Here is a 16083-nt window from a genome sequence, read left to right on the forward strand (position 1 = left end):
TCTTCCAAGTATAAGTTAATATGGCTAATAAACATTCAACAAGTCAAGAATTTGGATTATGTAATTAGAAGAAAAAGAGTGATAATAGATGATTTTGAATGTTAGCTAACAGCAGAATGAGCTGGGATGCCTGTTAAATGTGCAGATTTGGGATACTGTTCTAATGATTCTGGTTCAGTAGGTATGGAATCATGCTCAGAAATCTCCATTTGTGAACAAGTGCATATGATTCTGATGCAGATATGTTTGGATTACATTTTGAAAATTGCATAATGCGTGTTTTGTGAGTATTTGACCTTCATTTCTATTGAGGACAGAATAAGGATGCCTTCTTAGGTAATTATAGACCAGAACCACATGTGTATATGTTATATTCACACGTTAGACTGAAGCTGATGCTGTCTGTAGGAATACTTTTTTTGATAGGAGTACTTTTAAAATGTCTGATTTCTCATTTTAAAATCTTTACCCCACACTTAGGAAAAAGATGGAACAATCTCTCATATATCTGGTCTTCCCTTCACTATTTTTCTTCTAAATTGTTACTTATCTTTAAAAGTAATTTTTAAGAAATATTTATTTATTTATTTATTTTTATTTCAATGTGTTTTCAGATGACAAAGAAATGTTCTCAACTTTTAACTCTCGAGAAACAGCTAGAAGAAAAAATAGTTGCTTATTCCTCTATTGCTGCAAAAAATGCAGAACTAGAACAGGAACTTATGGTAAAAATTACTGTTTGGCTACAAATTCACTGTGACTTTAAGGCACTTGATTTGTGACAGCATGCTTGTTTTAGTATCATTGTTGTACAGTATACCGAATAGGAAAGTATAAACTCTAGTAAATTTTTCTGATGATTCATTTTTTTGCTTCGCTATTTTTAAGTTTATAGGCTTATATGGCAAGTTGCTATCTGTAATTTCTCATTTTTATTATAGTAGAATTTTGAAGGAAATGGTACACTTCTTTGATATGCTTTTCAGTACTTTGAAATAGTTAAATCTTTTTATTTTGATAGTTTTTAAAAATAACTATTTTGTCTTTTCAGTAACTGTTTAAATATTTTTGAAGTTTTACATATTAACTACTGTGATTCTTCAAAGAATAGAGTATGACAAATTTAATGCTTTACTTATGTACTTTTATGTAAAACTAGTTGTCAGTTATATTCTTTTAAAGTGTATTTGTATGTCTAGGAAAAGAATGAAAAGATAAGGAGTCTAGAAACCAATATCAATACAGAACATGAGAAAATTTGTTTAGCTTTTGAAAAGGCCAAGAAAATTCATCTTGAACAGCATAAAGAAATGGAAAAGCAGATTGAAAGAGTAAGATACTATGTTTTTCTTTTTTGTGGCTGGATAATACTCCATTGGGGTGGTGTGTGTGTGTGTGTGTGTGTGTGTGTGTGTAAAAATATGAGCTTGAAATATAGAGCAATAACATTACCCAGTCTGAGCAACAGAGAGAAAAAAAGATTTGGAAAAAGAACAGAGCCTAAGGGACATGTGGGATAGTATCAGAATGGCAACTCTATACTTATTAAATAATACCTCCCATTGTCCCCTCCCCTATCACCTAGCTACCATCATTCTACTTTCTTCTGTCCCAAGGATTTTGACTACCCTAAGTACCTCATGTAAGTGGAATCATACATTATTTGTCTTTTTGTGACTGGCTTAATTCACTTAGCATAACGTCCTCAAGGCTCATCCATGTTGTGGCATATTGCAGAATTTACTTCTTTTATAAGAATGAATAATATTCTGTTGTCTGTATATACCACATTTTGCTTATCATTTTATCTACCAATGGACACTGACTGCTCTGGCCAGAACTTCTAGTATTGTGGTGAATAGAAGTGAAAGGGGGCATCCTTGTTTTGTTCTTGATCTTAGAGGAAAAGCTTTTAGTTTTTCACCATTTTCAGTACAGTGTTAGCTGTAGGTTTTCCATATATGGCTTTTATTAGGTTAAGGTAGTTGTTTTTTATTCCTAGTTTGTTGAGTGTTTTTATCATGAAAGGGTGTTGAGTTTTGTCAACTTTTCTGCATCAGTTGAGATGATCATGTGTTTTTTCCTTCATTCTGTTTATATGGTGTATTACATTGATTGATTTTTACAAGTGGAACTACCCTTGCATTTCAGGAATAAATCCCACTTGATCATAGTGTATAATCCTTTTACCAGGCTGCTGAATTTGGATTATTAGTATTATATTGATTTTGGCATTAATGTTCATAAGGGATATTGATCTGTAGTTTTCCATTTGTGTCTGTGTCTGGTTTTAGTATCAGGTTAAATCTGGTCTCAGAATTAGTTAAAAAGTGTTCTCACTTTCTTAACTTTTTTGGAAAAGTTTGAGAAAGATTGGTATTTTATATTTTTTTGACAGAGGGAGAAAGAGAGTGTGGAGGGAGGTGGACGGAGGGGCAGAGGGGCAGAGGGAGTGAATCTCAAGCAGACTCCATACTGAGCATAGAACCCAATGTGTTGCTTGATCCCATGAGATCATGACCTCAGCAGAAATCATTAGTCAGATGCTCAACTGGCCAAGTCATCCAGGTACCCCTGAACATTGGTATTTTTTTTTTAATTTGTATTTATTTTTTAAAATTTCTTTTCATTGTTCCAGAATTCATTGTTTATGCACCACACACCCAATGCTCCATGCAATACGTGCCCTCCATAATACCCACCACCAGGCTCACCCATCCTCCCATCCCCTTCCCCTCCAAAACCCTCAGTTTGTCAGAGTCCAGTCTCTCATGGTTCATATGGTTCATCTCCTCCTCCAATTTCCCCCAAGTCACTTCTCCTCCCCATCTCCCCATGTCCTCCATGTTATTCCTTATGCTCCACAAATAAGCAAAACCATGTGATAGTTGACTCTCTCTGCTTGACTTACTTCACTCAGCATAATCTCTTCCAGTCCCATCCATGTTGATACAAAAGTTGGGTATTCATCCTTTCTGATGGAGACATAATACTCCATTGTGTATACGGACCATATCTTCTTTGTCCATTCATCTGTTGAAGGGCATCTTGGTTCTTTCCACAGTTTGGTGACTGTGGCCATTGCTGCTGTGAACATTGGGGTACAAATGGCCCTTCTTTTCACTACATCTGTATCTTTGTGGTAAATACCCAATAGTGCAATTGCAGGGTCATAGGGTAGCTCTATATTTAATTTCTTAAGGAATCTCCACACTGTTTTCCAAAGTAGCTGCACCAAATTGCATTCCCACCAGCAGTGGAAGAGGGTTCCCCTTTCTCCACATCCTCTCCAACGCTTATTGTTTACTGTCTTGTTAATTTTGGCCATTATAAGTGTATATGGTGTAAGGTGGTATCTCAATGTGGTTTTGATTTGAATCTCGCTGGGCTAGTGATGATGAACATTTTTTCATGTGTCTGTTAGGCATTTGTATGTCTTCTTTGGAGAAGTGTCTGTTAATGTCTTCTGCCCATTTTTTGATGTGATTATCTGTTTTGTGTGTGTTGAGTTTGAGGACTTCTTTATAGATATTGGATATCAGCCCTTTGTACTGTGATTTGTGAATATCTTCTCCCATTCCATGGGTTGCCGCTTTGTTTTGTTGACTGTTTCCTTTGCTGTGCAGAAGCTTTTGATCATGATGAAGTCCCAAAAGTTCATTTTCGCTTTTGTTTTCTTTGCCTTGAGACATATCTTGAAAGAAGTTGTCATGTGGCTGAAGTTGAACATTGGTATTCTTTAAATGTTTGGTAGAATTCACTAGTCAATCTATCAGGTTCAAGGCTTTTCTTTGTTGGGAGATTTTGATTACTGATTGAACCTCTTATTAGTTTTAGGTCATTATTCAGATGATCTGTTTCTTCATTATATAGTCTTTGTAGGTTTTGATTTATAGGAATGTGTCCATTTCATTTAGATTATTCAGTTTGTGGGCATACAGTTATTCATAGTACTCCCTTATGACCTTTTTTGTTTCTGTGTAATTGGCAGTACTATTCCCACTTTCAATTCTGATTTTGGTAATTTGCCTTCTCTGTTTTTTAATCTACTCAGCTAAAGATTTATCAATTTTGTTTTGTTTTTTCTAAGAGCTAACTTTTCATTTCATTGATATACTTTGTTTTCTGTCCTCCATTTTGTTGATTTTTACTGTAATCTTTATTCTTTCCTTCCCTCAGCTGGCTTTGGGTTTGTTTTATTCTTCTTTTTCTAGTTCCTTATGTTTTGAAGTTAAATTATTGACTTGAGATCTTTTTTGTTTTTGAATGTAAGCATTTATAGCTGTAAATTACCCCTTAGCTCCACTTGGCTGTGTCTCAAGTTTTGGTAACTGGTGTTTTTGTTTTCATTTGTCTCCTGATTATCTTCTACTTTCCCTTGTGAATTCTTTGATTCATTGATTGTTTAAAAATCTTTTGTTTAATTAATGTCCCAATCTTGTGAATTTTTAAATTTTCCTTTCATTATTCATTTCTAATTTCATCTGGTTGTTGTTGGAGAAGATACTTTGAATGATATCTGTACTTCTAAATTTGTTGAAATTTCAATTTGTGGCCTAACATGGTCTGTCCTGCAAAATGTGCCCTTTACACTTGAGAAGAATGTGTATTCTGTTGTTGGGTAGAGTGTTCTGTATATGTCTGTTAGATCTAGTTGATTTATTATGTTAAGTCCTCTGTTTCCGTATTTATATTCTGTCTGGTCTTCTAATTATTATGAGTGGGGTATTGAAGTTTCCAACTATTTTTGTAGAACTGTTTATTTTTCCCTTCAGTTCTGTCAGTTTTTGCCTCATATATTTTGATGATCTGTCATTACATGAGTAAACTTTATAATTATTAAATCTCACTACTATTTTGAGCCTTCTAGTAAATAATGTCCTTCTTTGTCTTTTAAAACCTTTTTTGATATAAAGTGTCTTATATTTGTGTAGGTACCCCTGCTCTCTTTTGGTTACTTATTTGCATGGAATATGTTTTTCTATCCTTTCATTTTCAACACGTTTGTGTCTTTGGATCTCAAGTGAATCTCTTATAGACAGCATATACAGTTGACCCTTGAACAACAAGAGTTTGAACTACATGGGTCCACTTATTTGTGGATTTTTTAAAGCAGTACTGTAAATGTATTTTCTCTTATGATTTTATTGATATTTTTCCTCTAGCTTATTTTATTCTAAGAATATGATACATGTAAGATACAAAATATGTGTTAATCTGTTTATGTTATTGGTAAGGCTTTGGTCAACAGTAGGCTATTAGTTAAGTTTCTGTGGAGACAAAAGTTATACACTTACTTTCAACTGCACATGCAGTCAACCACCCTAATCTCTACATTGTTCAAGGGACAACTATAGTTGAATCATGTGTTTTATCTTCTGTCAGTCTCTATCTTTTGATTGGAGAGCTTAATCCATTTATATTTAAGGTAAATACTGATAGAGACTGACTGACTTTTGTCATCATGCTGTTTGTTTTCTATAGGCCTTATAGCTCTTTGTCCCTCCTTTCCTACATTACTGTCTCCTTTTGAATTTAGTTTGTTTTTTGTAGTGAAATTTTAAAATTATTTTCTCATTTCCATTCTCTATTGTGAATATTGTATTGCTATATGTGTGGTTGTCATGGGTATTACATTTATTTTATTTTATTTTATTTTTTAAAAGATTTTGTTTATTTATTTTACAGACAGAGATCACCAGTAGGCAGTGAGGCAGGCAGAGAGAGAGAGAGAGGAGGAACAGGCTCCCCACTAAGCAGAGAGCCCGATGCGGGGCTTGATCCCAGGACCCTGGGACCATGACCTGAGCCTAAGGCAGAGGCTTTAACCCACTGAGCCACCCAGGCGCCCCCCCCCTTTTTTTTAAAGAATGGATATTACATTTAATATTCTAAAGTTTTATTATTCTAATTTGAATTTGTACCACACTAACTTCAGTAATATACAAAAATTGTTCCTTTTACAGCTCCATTTTCACTCCTTTCTAATTTTAATGTCACAAAATTATCTCTTTATACATTGTGTGCCCTAAAACATAAGCTAATAATTCATTCAAATGTATTAGTCTCTCAAATTATGTAGAAAAGAAGACTTGGAATTGAAACCAAATTTATACTAATAAATTACACTAACTGTTTTTTTTTTCATTAAATATATTAGGCTCTTAAATCCTATAGAAAACAAAAAATGTAATTACAACCGTTGTTAGAATAATACTAGATTTGTAATTATCCTTGCAGTTATCTTTATTGAGAGTTTTATTTCTCCATATGGCTTTGAGTTATTGTCTGGTGTCCTTTCATTTCACTTTGTAGATCTCCTTTGAGCATTTCTGGTAGGGCATATCTAGTGGCCAAAACCCCCTCAGCATTTATTTATCTGGGAATGTCTTAATTGCTGTCTCACTTTGGAAGGACAGTTTTGCCAGATAGTAGGATTCTTGGTGGACATTTCAACACATTGTCTTTTGGCTTCCAAAGTATCTGATGAGAATCTGCTTGTAATGTTATTGTGGATCCTTGTATGTGATTATTCACTTAACTCTTGATGATTTCAAAATTGTTTCTCTGTTTTTTGAAAGTTTTTTTTTTTTAAAGATTTTATTTATTTATTTGACAGAGAGCACAAATAGGCAGAGAGGCATGCAGAGAGAGGGGGAAGCAGGCTCCCTGCTGAGCAGAGAGCCCAATGTGGGGCTTGATCCCAGGACCCTGGGATCATGACCTGAGCTGAAGGCGGAGGCTTAACCCACTGAGCCACCCAGGCGCCCCTGTCTTTAGAAACTTTTCATTATAGTATGTCTTCATGCAGTTCCCTTTTGAGTTCATCTTTCTTGGAGTTGAGATTCTTGGATGTTTTTATCTGTGTCTTTCATTAAATTCAGAAATTTTCTTTCTTTCTTTCTTTCTTTTTTTTTTTTTTTTAAGTTTTTATTCAAGTAATTTCTACACCCAACATGAGACTCAAACTCATGACCCTGAGATCAAGAATTGCATGCTTTTCCAACTGAGCCAGCCAGGTGCCCCAAATTTAGACATTTTCAATCATTATTTCTTCAGATATTTTCAGTGTCCCTTTTTCCCTCTCCTCTCCTCCCATGATCTGCATTTTGGTCTACTGGATGGTATCCAGGAGGTCCTTTAGGCTCTGTTCACTTTTCTTCCATCTTTATTGTTCTGTTCCTCTAATTTGTTATTTGATTATTTTTGTTTGACTGTTGTCAGAGTTCCTTAGTTTTGTTTTTTTAAAGATTTTATTTATTTATTTGACAGAGAGAGGTCACAAGTAGGCAGAGAGGCAGGCAGAGAGAGAGGGGGAAGCAGGGTCCCTGCTGAGCAGAGAGCCAGATGCAGGACTTGATCCCAGGACCCTGAGATCATGACCTGAGCCAAAGGCAGAGACTTAACCCACTGAGCCACCCAGGTGCCCATCAGAGTTTTAATACTTTCTAGTTAACCTTGTTCTTCCATATTTGTATTATATACTTATGTGAGTGTTATATATATCACATAATTTTTGCACTTTTGTATATAATATGCACATATATGCATATACACATATCAGTAATTTCCTGTTTTGTCTTCACAAAGGTATTTTGAAATTTTCTTTTTTAAAGATTTTTATTTATTTGTCAGAGAGAGAGAAAGCACACAAGCAGGCAGAGAGGCAGGCAGAGGTGGAGAGAGAGGCGGAGAGAGAGGCAGGCTCCCCACCGAGCAAGGAGCCCCATGCGGGACTCGATCCCAGCACCCCGGGATCATGACCTGAGCCAAAGGCAGAGGCTTAACCCACTGAGCCACCCAGGCATCCCGGTATTTTGAAATTTTGATAACACCAGTTATTGTTGAAGTTGTGGGAGTGAGAATCTTATACATTTCTAATACAAGCATAAATTTTGATGCACTTTGAAGAGAAATACCTAAAGAAATTGGAAATGTGCTTATCCTACAGAAAGTCCACTTCTAGGTGATCTATTCTAAAGAAACTCTAATACATAAAGGGACGTGCACACAGGATGTATTTAACATTGTTGTGATGGTGAAAAATAGAATATTAAACTGTTCTTGAGTAGAAGGGAAGACAAACTGTAGTTTGTTGGTACAGTGGAATACTGTACTGTTAGAAAAAGCAATGAACTAGATCCACATATGGATACATGAATAACTATCCAGGGATGAATATCTAAAATAATACTGAGTAAAAAAATCAAGTCACTAAAACTTGCATGTGTTTTGATATTGTCTGTGTAAAATTTCAAAATAGAAATATATTACATATCATTCATAGACCTACATATGTAGCAAACACAAAAAACATGTGTGAGAGACATGCCAGAGAATAATACAGACCATATCAACATAGTACATTTGACCTTTGAACAACTTAAGGGTTAGGGGCACGGTCCTCCTACACAGTTGAAAATTCACATCTAACTTTTGACTCCCTGAAACTTAACAGTCTACTCATGACCAGAAGCCTTGGTGATAATAAAAGAGTTAGCTAATACATATTTCGTATTTTACATGTATTATATAGTGTATTCTTACCATAAAGTAAGCCAGAGAAAAGAAAATGTGATTTAAAAAATTGTAAGCAAGAGAAAAAATACACTCACAGCACTATACTGTAAAAAATCCTCATATAAGTGGACCTGTACGATTCAAACCTGTGCTGGTCAAGGGTCAGCTCTATTGATGAGGGAGGAAGTCAACTGTATTGATGAGAGAGGAAGTCAACTGTATTGATGAGAGATAAGACCTGGCTATGTGATTTCATTTCTTCTCTCAAGGGAGAGAAACTGAAGGAAATTTGGCACAATACCAAAGTCTATTTAATTTCAGTTGTAATTTAACTTGGGAGTATTATATTCTTTTCTGTATATAACATGTTTCATGATTCTTAAAAAATTATATGAAAGTTAATAAATCGTGTTTTTATGTTTAGCTTGAATCTCAACTAGAGAAAAAAGACCAACAGTTTAAAGAACAAGAAAAGACTATGTCCATTTTGCAGCAAGATATAATATGTAAACAACATCATCTTGAATCACTAGACAGACTCCTGACGGAAAGCAAAGGGGTAAAATCGTCTTTGTAAAAGTGCTGTTTATTGTATTTATTTATTCATTTTTTAATTTATTTTTTAATTTATTCATTTGAAAGAGACAGAGATAGCAACAGAGAGCACAAGTAGGGGGAGAGTGGGAGAAGCAGACTCCCATTGAGCAGGGAGCCCAAGGCAGGGCTCGATCCAAGGACCCCAGGATCATCACCCAAGCCAAAGGCAGACATTTAATTGACTGAGCCAGCCAGGTGCCCCTGAAAATGCTGTTTAAACGCTGAAAATACTTATGTTTCTATAACCTACCTTTAATTGTAATTAAATCAGTTACTTAACAGCCCATTAGTAATGCTAAAATTAAAATATTTATACATGTACTCCTATTTTTGCTACTAATCTGTGTGTTTTTAGGAGATGGAAAAGGAAAACATGAAGAAAGATGAAGCTTTGCGAACATTACAGAACCAAGTATCTGAAGAAACAATCAAGGCCAGTATGCTAATTTTTTAAAACTTTTTTTTAATAGAGACATTCTGTAGCTTTTACACTTTTCTCTATAAGTTGCAAAAATTACTTGGATAAAAACTCACAAGAAAAGGTTTTACCTGAGTTAGTGAATTTAGTTTCTGTGAGTATATTTTCTTCATTGTGAATTATAATCTTAATTATTTGATTGTTGATAATCTGTTTTGTGGATTATCTAACCTCTTTTTTTTTTTTTTTTTGCCTGAAGTAAGGCTTCTTTTTTAATGAAAAATGTTTTTTTTTAACTGTAGCTACTTATTAACATTACCAGTAAAGAATTAACAGAAGAAGTGAGGGGAGATGAATCTACAAGCAGTTGAGTTTTGCTTCTTTATACCAGTTCTGCTATAAGATTAATTAAGGGTAAAATCAGAATTTCCAGATAAAATACAGTTTCATGGCTACTCTGTCTTCATGGTTAAAAGAATGGGTTTGGGAGCTGAGTTGACTTGAGTTTCAGTTCTGATTTCAGAATGCTTACTAGTTAACTTTAACCCTGGCTAGTTCATTTAAGTCATTTAAGTTTAATTAGTACTTATTATATATTTGATATTTCTCCTTTGCATTTTTAATGTTAAAAATAGGTCCAAACATGCTGTTATCAGCATGTTTATTCTGTCATATATGGCTTGAATATAAGGAATATTTTAAAAATCTAGTGTTATTTTTGCCTAGTACTCTGTTTTTAATCCATTTTGTTAACCAAGTATGCCATTGTAAACACAATTATATGTTTATCCATAGCTTTCATATAGTATTCTTCCAAACTTTTTAACATTTAATGCCATGTCAGTTAATTTCCTCATGTAAAAATAACATCTAACATCATTAACATGAAAAAAAATCATTATAAAAGTTATAGGCATGAAATAATTTCATTAAATAAATCTATATTGCCACTTACCTCCTGTTTTTTTATTAAGCTGCCTAACACATCTAGTAGCTTATTTCCATATGTTAGTAACCAGATACTAAAATCGGTAAGAGAAGAAATTATGTTATTGGGTTTTATTCCCTTAATAGGAAGGTTTGATATTATTGGGGCAAATACCAAAATGAAGAAGAAACATAGAAACAACATTCCTATGACTCAAGCTATACCAAACCTAACATACAGGGTATTTGTACCAACAAAACTGAAGTTTGAAATCGAGTTTCTTCCTGATTATGTTATTACCACCTTTCTTTCTTGACTTTGGCTGTGCCCTCTACATACCTTTATTTGTTCTTTGCATAAAAAATTATGACTTTAAAAAAATGAATTTTTAAAAAATAACCAGTCAAAGAATATATTCTTACAATTGGTAAGTTCTTAAAAAATGCAGTCAATTTGGGCACCTGGGTGGCTCAGTGGGTTAAGCTGCTGCCTTCGGCTCAGGTCATGATCTCAGAGTCCTGGGATCGAGTCCCACATCAGGCTCTCTGCTTCTCTCTCTCTCTCTCTCTCTCTCTCTCTCTCTCTGCCTGCCTCTCCGTCTACTTGTGATCTCTCTCTGTCAAATAAATAAATAAAATCTTAAAAAAAAATGCAGTCAATCCAACCATTAACAAAGGAAATACAAATATAATTAATGAAATCATAAAAATTCTGAATTTTCTATCTGCAGGAGAGTTGTAAGAATCAGTTTAAAGTTATATCACTTATGAAAGTATGACTAATGAAAACTAGAAGATTGATGAAAAATTTTGAACAGGAATAAGAAACCAGTAAATTAAAGCAATTATATTACGTGTGGTTAAATAGAATATTGAGAAGGTGCCTGTTAGATTTAGAGTTTTTTTTTACTTACTTTCTTTGGTTTTGTTTTGCTTTTATATTCCACTCTGGATTTTTTTCTTTTCCCAAAGAAAGTCATAAGTGGAAAACAGCACCGCCACCATAAAAGAACTTAGCTGCTTTTGTTGAAGATAGGTAGACTAGAGCCCATACCTGGTTACCCCCAGACTATACTCCTGAGGAAGTTCTTTGCTTCAACGAAGCAGTGTCTTTGTTTTAATTTCATTCATTTTTTTGTCCATATATATACACATGTGTATTTATAGTTGGTTTGTATGAGGTGAATAATGCTTATCCATATGAGATTTAGACTCTCAAACTCCTTGTTCAAATAATAAATCCAACAGAGTAGTGAGTGTTCTGGGTTTTATTTTTTTTTAATTGATTTATTAATTTTAATTAAATTTTATTTTGAAAAATTCCAAACCTACAAAAAAATGGAAAGGATAGGACAGAGAACATTTGTGAACCCTCTGCCTAGATTTACTGTCTGTTAAACTCTAGCTACATTCATTTCATCTCTCCGCACACACACCTACACATACGTACTCACTTGTGCACGCATCCACCCAATCTCATACTTATACATTTCCTTTTTGCCAGACCACCTGAGAGAAGATTGCAGATGTCATAAGACTTTACATCTTTAATATTTAAACCTGATCTCCTGTGAACAGAAACTTCTCCTACATGACTATACCACTCTACATACCAGAGAAAGTAAAAATTAATTCAGTGACATCATTCAACACGCAGTCCATACTGAAATTTTTCCAGTTATTTAAAATTGTTCTTTATAGCGTTACTACTTAAAGTATGGTCTGTGGACTAGCAATATCAGCATCACCTAGGAACTTGTTTGGCTTGCAGAATTTTGGCTATACCCCAGACCTACTGAACAGAATTGGGATTAAGGTGAAGGAAGTTGGGGGTGCCTCAGTGGCTCAGTCGTTAAGCATCTGCCTTCGGCTCAGGTCATGATACTGGGATCCTGAGATCGAGCCTGCTCAGTGGGAAGCGTGCTTTTCCTTCTCCCACTCCCCCTGCTTGTCTTCCCTCTCTCTGTGTGTCTCTCTCTGTCAAATAATAAATAAAATCTTAAAAAAAAAAGAGGTGAAGGAAGTAAATTGCTTCTGGTGTAAAATTTAGGGAGATGCTTACTGTTGGGGTTGTATAAGTGTAGCATTGTCATTTGGCATGGCCCTGAGAGTGAGTGCCTCCTTAAATTTTGAGCCCATATCTCCTGTCTTACCTCACCCTAATCCTTGCCCTTCTACTGAATTAGAATCTGTATTTCCATAGGGTGCCCAGCTGATTTGTATGCCCATTAAAACCTCGGGAAACACTACTTCAGCTTGTTCTTGTTCTTTTTCCAGAATGTTGCATTTGGCACTTTAGGTTTCCCTGAACTTACTCTTTCCTTCTGTTCTTCTTGATACTGAATCTTCTGAAAAGTCTGGGTCAACTAGAATACCACAATCTGCATCCCATCAGGAAGCACATGTCAGACTACCCCATTACTGGTATTGCCAATATTGGCACTTTATTTAAATTGATTACTGCCAGATCTCACCATGTGGAGGGCACATTTTTTTCCTTTATAATTAATAAAATGTGCAGTGATTCTTTCAGGCCATGTGAATGTACTACTCCTCCACAACCTATAACCTGTGGTTTTAACATCTAGTAATAAAGCTTGCCTGAATTAGTTTTTACCTTATTAATTATCAGGTGTGATATTCTGACAGTCACAGATTTTATTTTTTCCCTGTGTGTGGGAGATGATACAAGTACCAGTGCTCATTCTCATGGCTAAGAAAGAAAACTAAAGAATAAACCCCTCAGGTGGGCGCCTGGGTGGCTCAGTGGGTTAAAGCCTCTGTCTTTGGCTCATGTCATGATCCCAGGGTCCTGGGATCAAGCCCCCCACTGGGTTCTCTGCTCAGTGGGGAGCCTGCTTCCCCGCAACCCCTCTGCCTGCCTCTCTGCTTACTTGTGATCTCTGTCAAATAAATAAATAAAATTAAAAAAATTAAAAAAAAAAAATAAACCCCTCAGGACTGAAAGAAATAAAGAAAACTCATAAGTATTTATGCCTTTATAAAACAAATGTTAATTTAAAAATGATTACTAGGGTAACTATTAATAAGGATAATAATTAAAAATTACCAGCTTTTTAGCTCTGGATGATTATATTCACAGGCTTATAGGGACAGTCTTCAAAAACTGTCTTTCAAGATTCCCTGTTTAGAAATAAGAGTCGTAAATATAATTTCATGATATAGAATGAATAGTGTCTGCAAGAGGGAGCATTTTTCTCTTTCTCTCATCTTGAGATTTCTTTTACACCTTCAAGATGACTTACGAGAATGCTACTGGATTAAGGGGGGAAAACCAGCCCCGAGAAGTTCAGAATTACACTAAGAAAGAAGCAAGACAAACATCTTTTTTGAGAGATAGGATATGGAACATGTGTGCAAATTGTGGCCCTTGAACTAATTTTTGTGAAAAAAAATTTGCTGAATGTGTGTTGCTCTTTGCTTATTTGCTATTTAATAGTAAGTTGGCATTAAGCATTTGCAGCTATGTGAACTCTTGAACCAGGTTACAGTGCTGCGCTTTTCTGAAAATGTTTTCACTGATTCAAAGCAAATGCTTCCTCCTCAGTTTCTTTTTTTCCTAGCTACAAAAACATTTTCATTTTCTTTGTGACTTTAGCACATTCAGAATATTCACACCATAGCATTATTAGTACAGTACACTAGTTTGTACTCATTTTACTCTTTTCTTGATCAAGGGAACTTCAGAAATTGGCTTAAATTTTGCTTACTATTTTAGGTAATTGTCTTAGGGCGTTTGGTCTACAGGTTCTTGTCAGTTGGTCCCAGTCTCTCTTTCCAAACTAATCTCCCAAATACCCATCTCCTTTAAATTAATACTCTTTGTACCCTAAACTGCCAACTTCACACCATTCCTTTTCACATTGTTTTGTCTCTGGACATGCTCTGGACATACTACCTCTTCCTGGAATGCCCTTCTTCGCTTGTTCATGTTCTGTTTATTCTTCAGGACTCCAGCCTCTGATTTCCAATAAAATTATAAAAATAAAAAATTAGTTTTCTAAGTTAGTTTTAGACCAATTAGTCTAAATTAGTTTTCTTTTTTTTTTTTTTTTAAGATTTTATTTATTTATTTGACAGAGATCACAAGTAGGCAGAGAGGCAGGCAGAGAGAGAGAGGAGGAAGCAGGCTCCCCACTGAGCAGAGAGCCCGATGCGGGGCTTGATCCCAGGACCCTGAGATCATGACCTGAGCCGAAGGCAGAGGCTTTAACCCACTGAGCCACCCAGGCGCCCCTAAATTAGTTTTCTAAATAAATCTTTTCTGTAATAGCATTTCATATCCTGAGTTGGGCTGTGTATTCACTTTGAAGCAGGTAACATTAGGAGATAAACCTGTAAAATATTGAACATATAATAAGCACTCATTAGTATTAGTTGATTTTTCTTTTTTTGTTTTTCTCCTGCTTAGGTCAGACAACTAGATTCAGCACTGGAAATTTGTAAGGAAGAACTTGCCTTACATTTGAATCAATTAGAAGGAAATAAGGAAAAGTTTGAAAAACAGCTGAAGAAGAAATCTGAAGAGGTAAATTAGTATTTTTGTGAAAAAAGCATATTTTCCACATGATTTCTTTTTGAGATATTATTTTTAAGATTCTTTAAAAGTATATCTCTTATCAGTAGCTAATAAAAAAAACCTTCCCATTAACGGGAGCGTGGGTGGCTCAGTGGGTTAAGTCTTCTGCATTGGGCTCAGGTATTGATTCCATGGTCCTGGGATCAAGCCCTCCATTGGGCTCCCTGCTGAGCAGGGAGCCTGCTTCTCCCTCTGTATAACCTCAGTGAAGAATTCCTTTATTTCTTTGTAAGAATTTATAATATAAATTTAAAATAAATTCTGTTTTTAAAATTAAATATAAGCCTTAAACCTTAAATTCGTGTTTAGAAATAGTCCCCCAGGGGCGCCTGGGTGGCTCAGTGGGTTAAGCCTCTGCCTTCGGCTCAGGTCATGATCTCAGGGTCCTGGGATCGAGCCCCACATCGGGCTCTCTGCTCAGCGGGGAGCCTGCTTCCTCCTCTTTCTCTGCCTGCCTCTCTGCCTACTTGTGATCTCTCTCTCTTTCAAATAAATACATAAAAACTTAAAAAAATAAAAAAAAAAAATAGTCCCCCAAAAATGTCCAGCAAAGTTGACTTGAATGTACCAGAAAGTTCCAACCAGAAAAATAGAATCCTTTCTATTATCTTTAAAGTGGAGAGAATTTTATGCAGAGAATTAGATACACAGGTGCTGGAAGAGGGGAGAAGCAAACAAAGCATGGTAAGATGACTCAGATTATCATAAGCAAGGACCTACTACCATCATCAGGGATAGAGAAATATCAGGAAGAGATGCTATGATTCTAGTACAGAAGCGGGATTGCCTAGTGGAGCGAGGTCCACAAAGGAATCTGTCTAACTGAAACTGAGGCTATAGAGGAGAACTGCTCCCGGTCCCTCCCGTTGGCTAAATCTTTCTATTACACGAAAGGGAATTTCCTGCAATACCTGGAGCAGAGCAAAGGGAAGGCATGCATAGATCTAAAAGCAGATATGTAGTTGACTAACATTCCAGTCTTAGATATATCACGTAATTATATAAGCTTAGAGATTCAAAA

At 35.3% G+C, this 16083-nt stretch overlaps 1 protein-coding gene across 1 annotated transcript in view; it reads left to right on the forward strand.

Moving 5' to 3' along the window:
- Positions 1-16083, forward strand: part of LOC111143366 (coiled-coil domain containing 18) — a 108895-nt gene that overhangs the window by 35467 nt on the left and 57345 nt on the right. The window contains exons 12-16 of the mRNA XM_022497063.1: positions 615-725; positions 1200-1331; positions 8945-9079; positions 9473-9550; positions 14895-15011. Coding sequence (XP_022352771.1) covers positions 615-725; positions 1200-1331; positions 8945-9079; positions 9473-9550; positions 14895-15011 — 573 coding nt within the window. The remainder of the gene's footprint in view (positions 1-614; positions 726-1199; positions 1332-8944; positions 9080-9472; positions 9551-14894; positions 15012-16083) is intronic.

The sequence above is a fragment of the Enhydra lutris genome, unplaced genomic scaffold (assembly GCF_002288905.1).
Source record: "Enhydra lutris kenyoni isolate GAN:26980312 unplaced genomic scaffold, ASM228890v2 scaffoldscaffold9, whole genome shotgun sequence".
Lineage (NCBI taxonomy): Eukaryota > Metazoa > Chordata > Mammalia > Carnivora > Mustelidae > Enhydra > Enhydra lutris.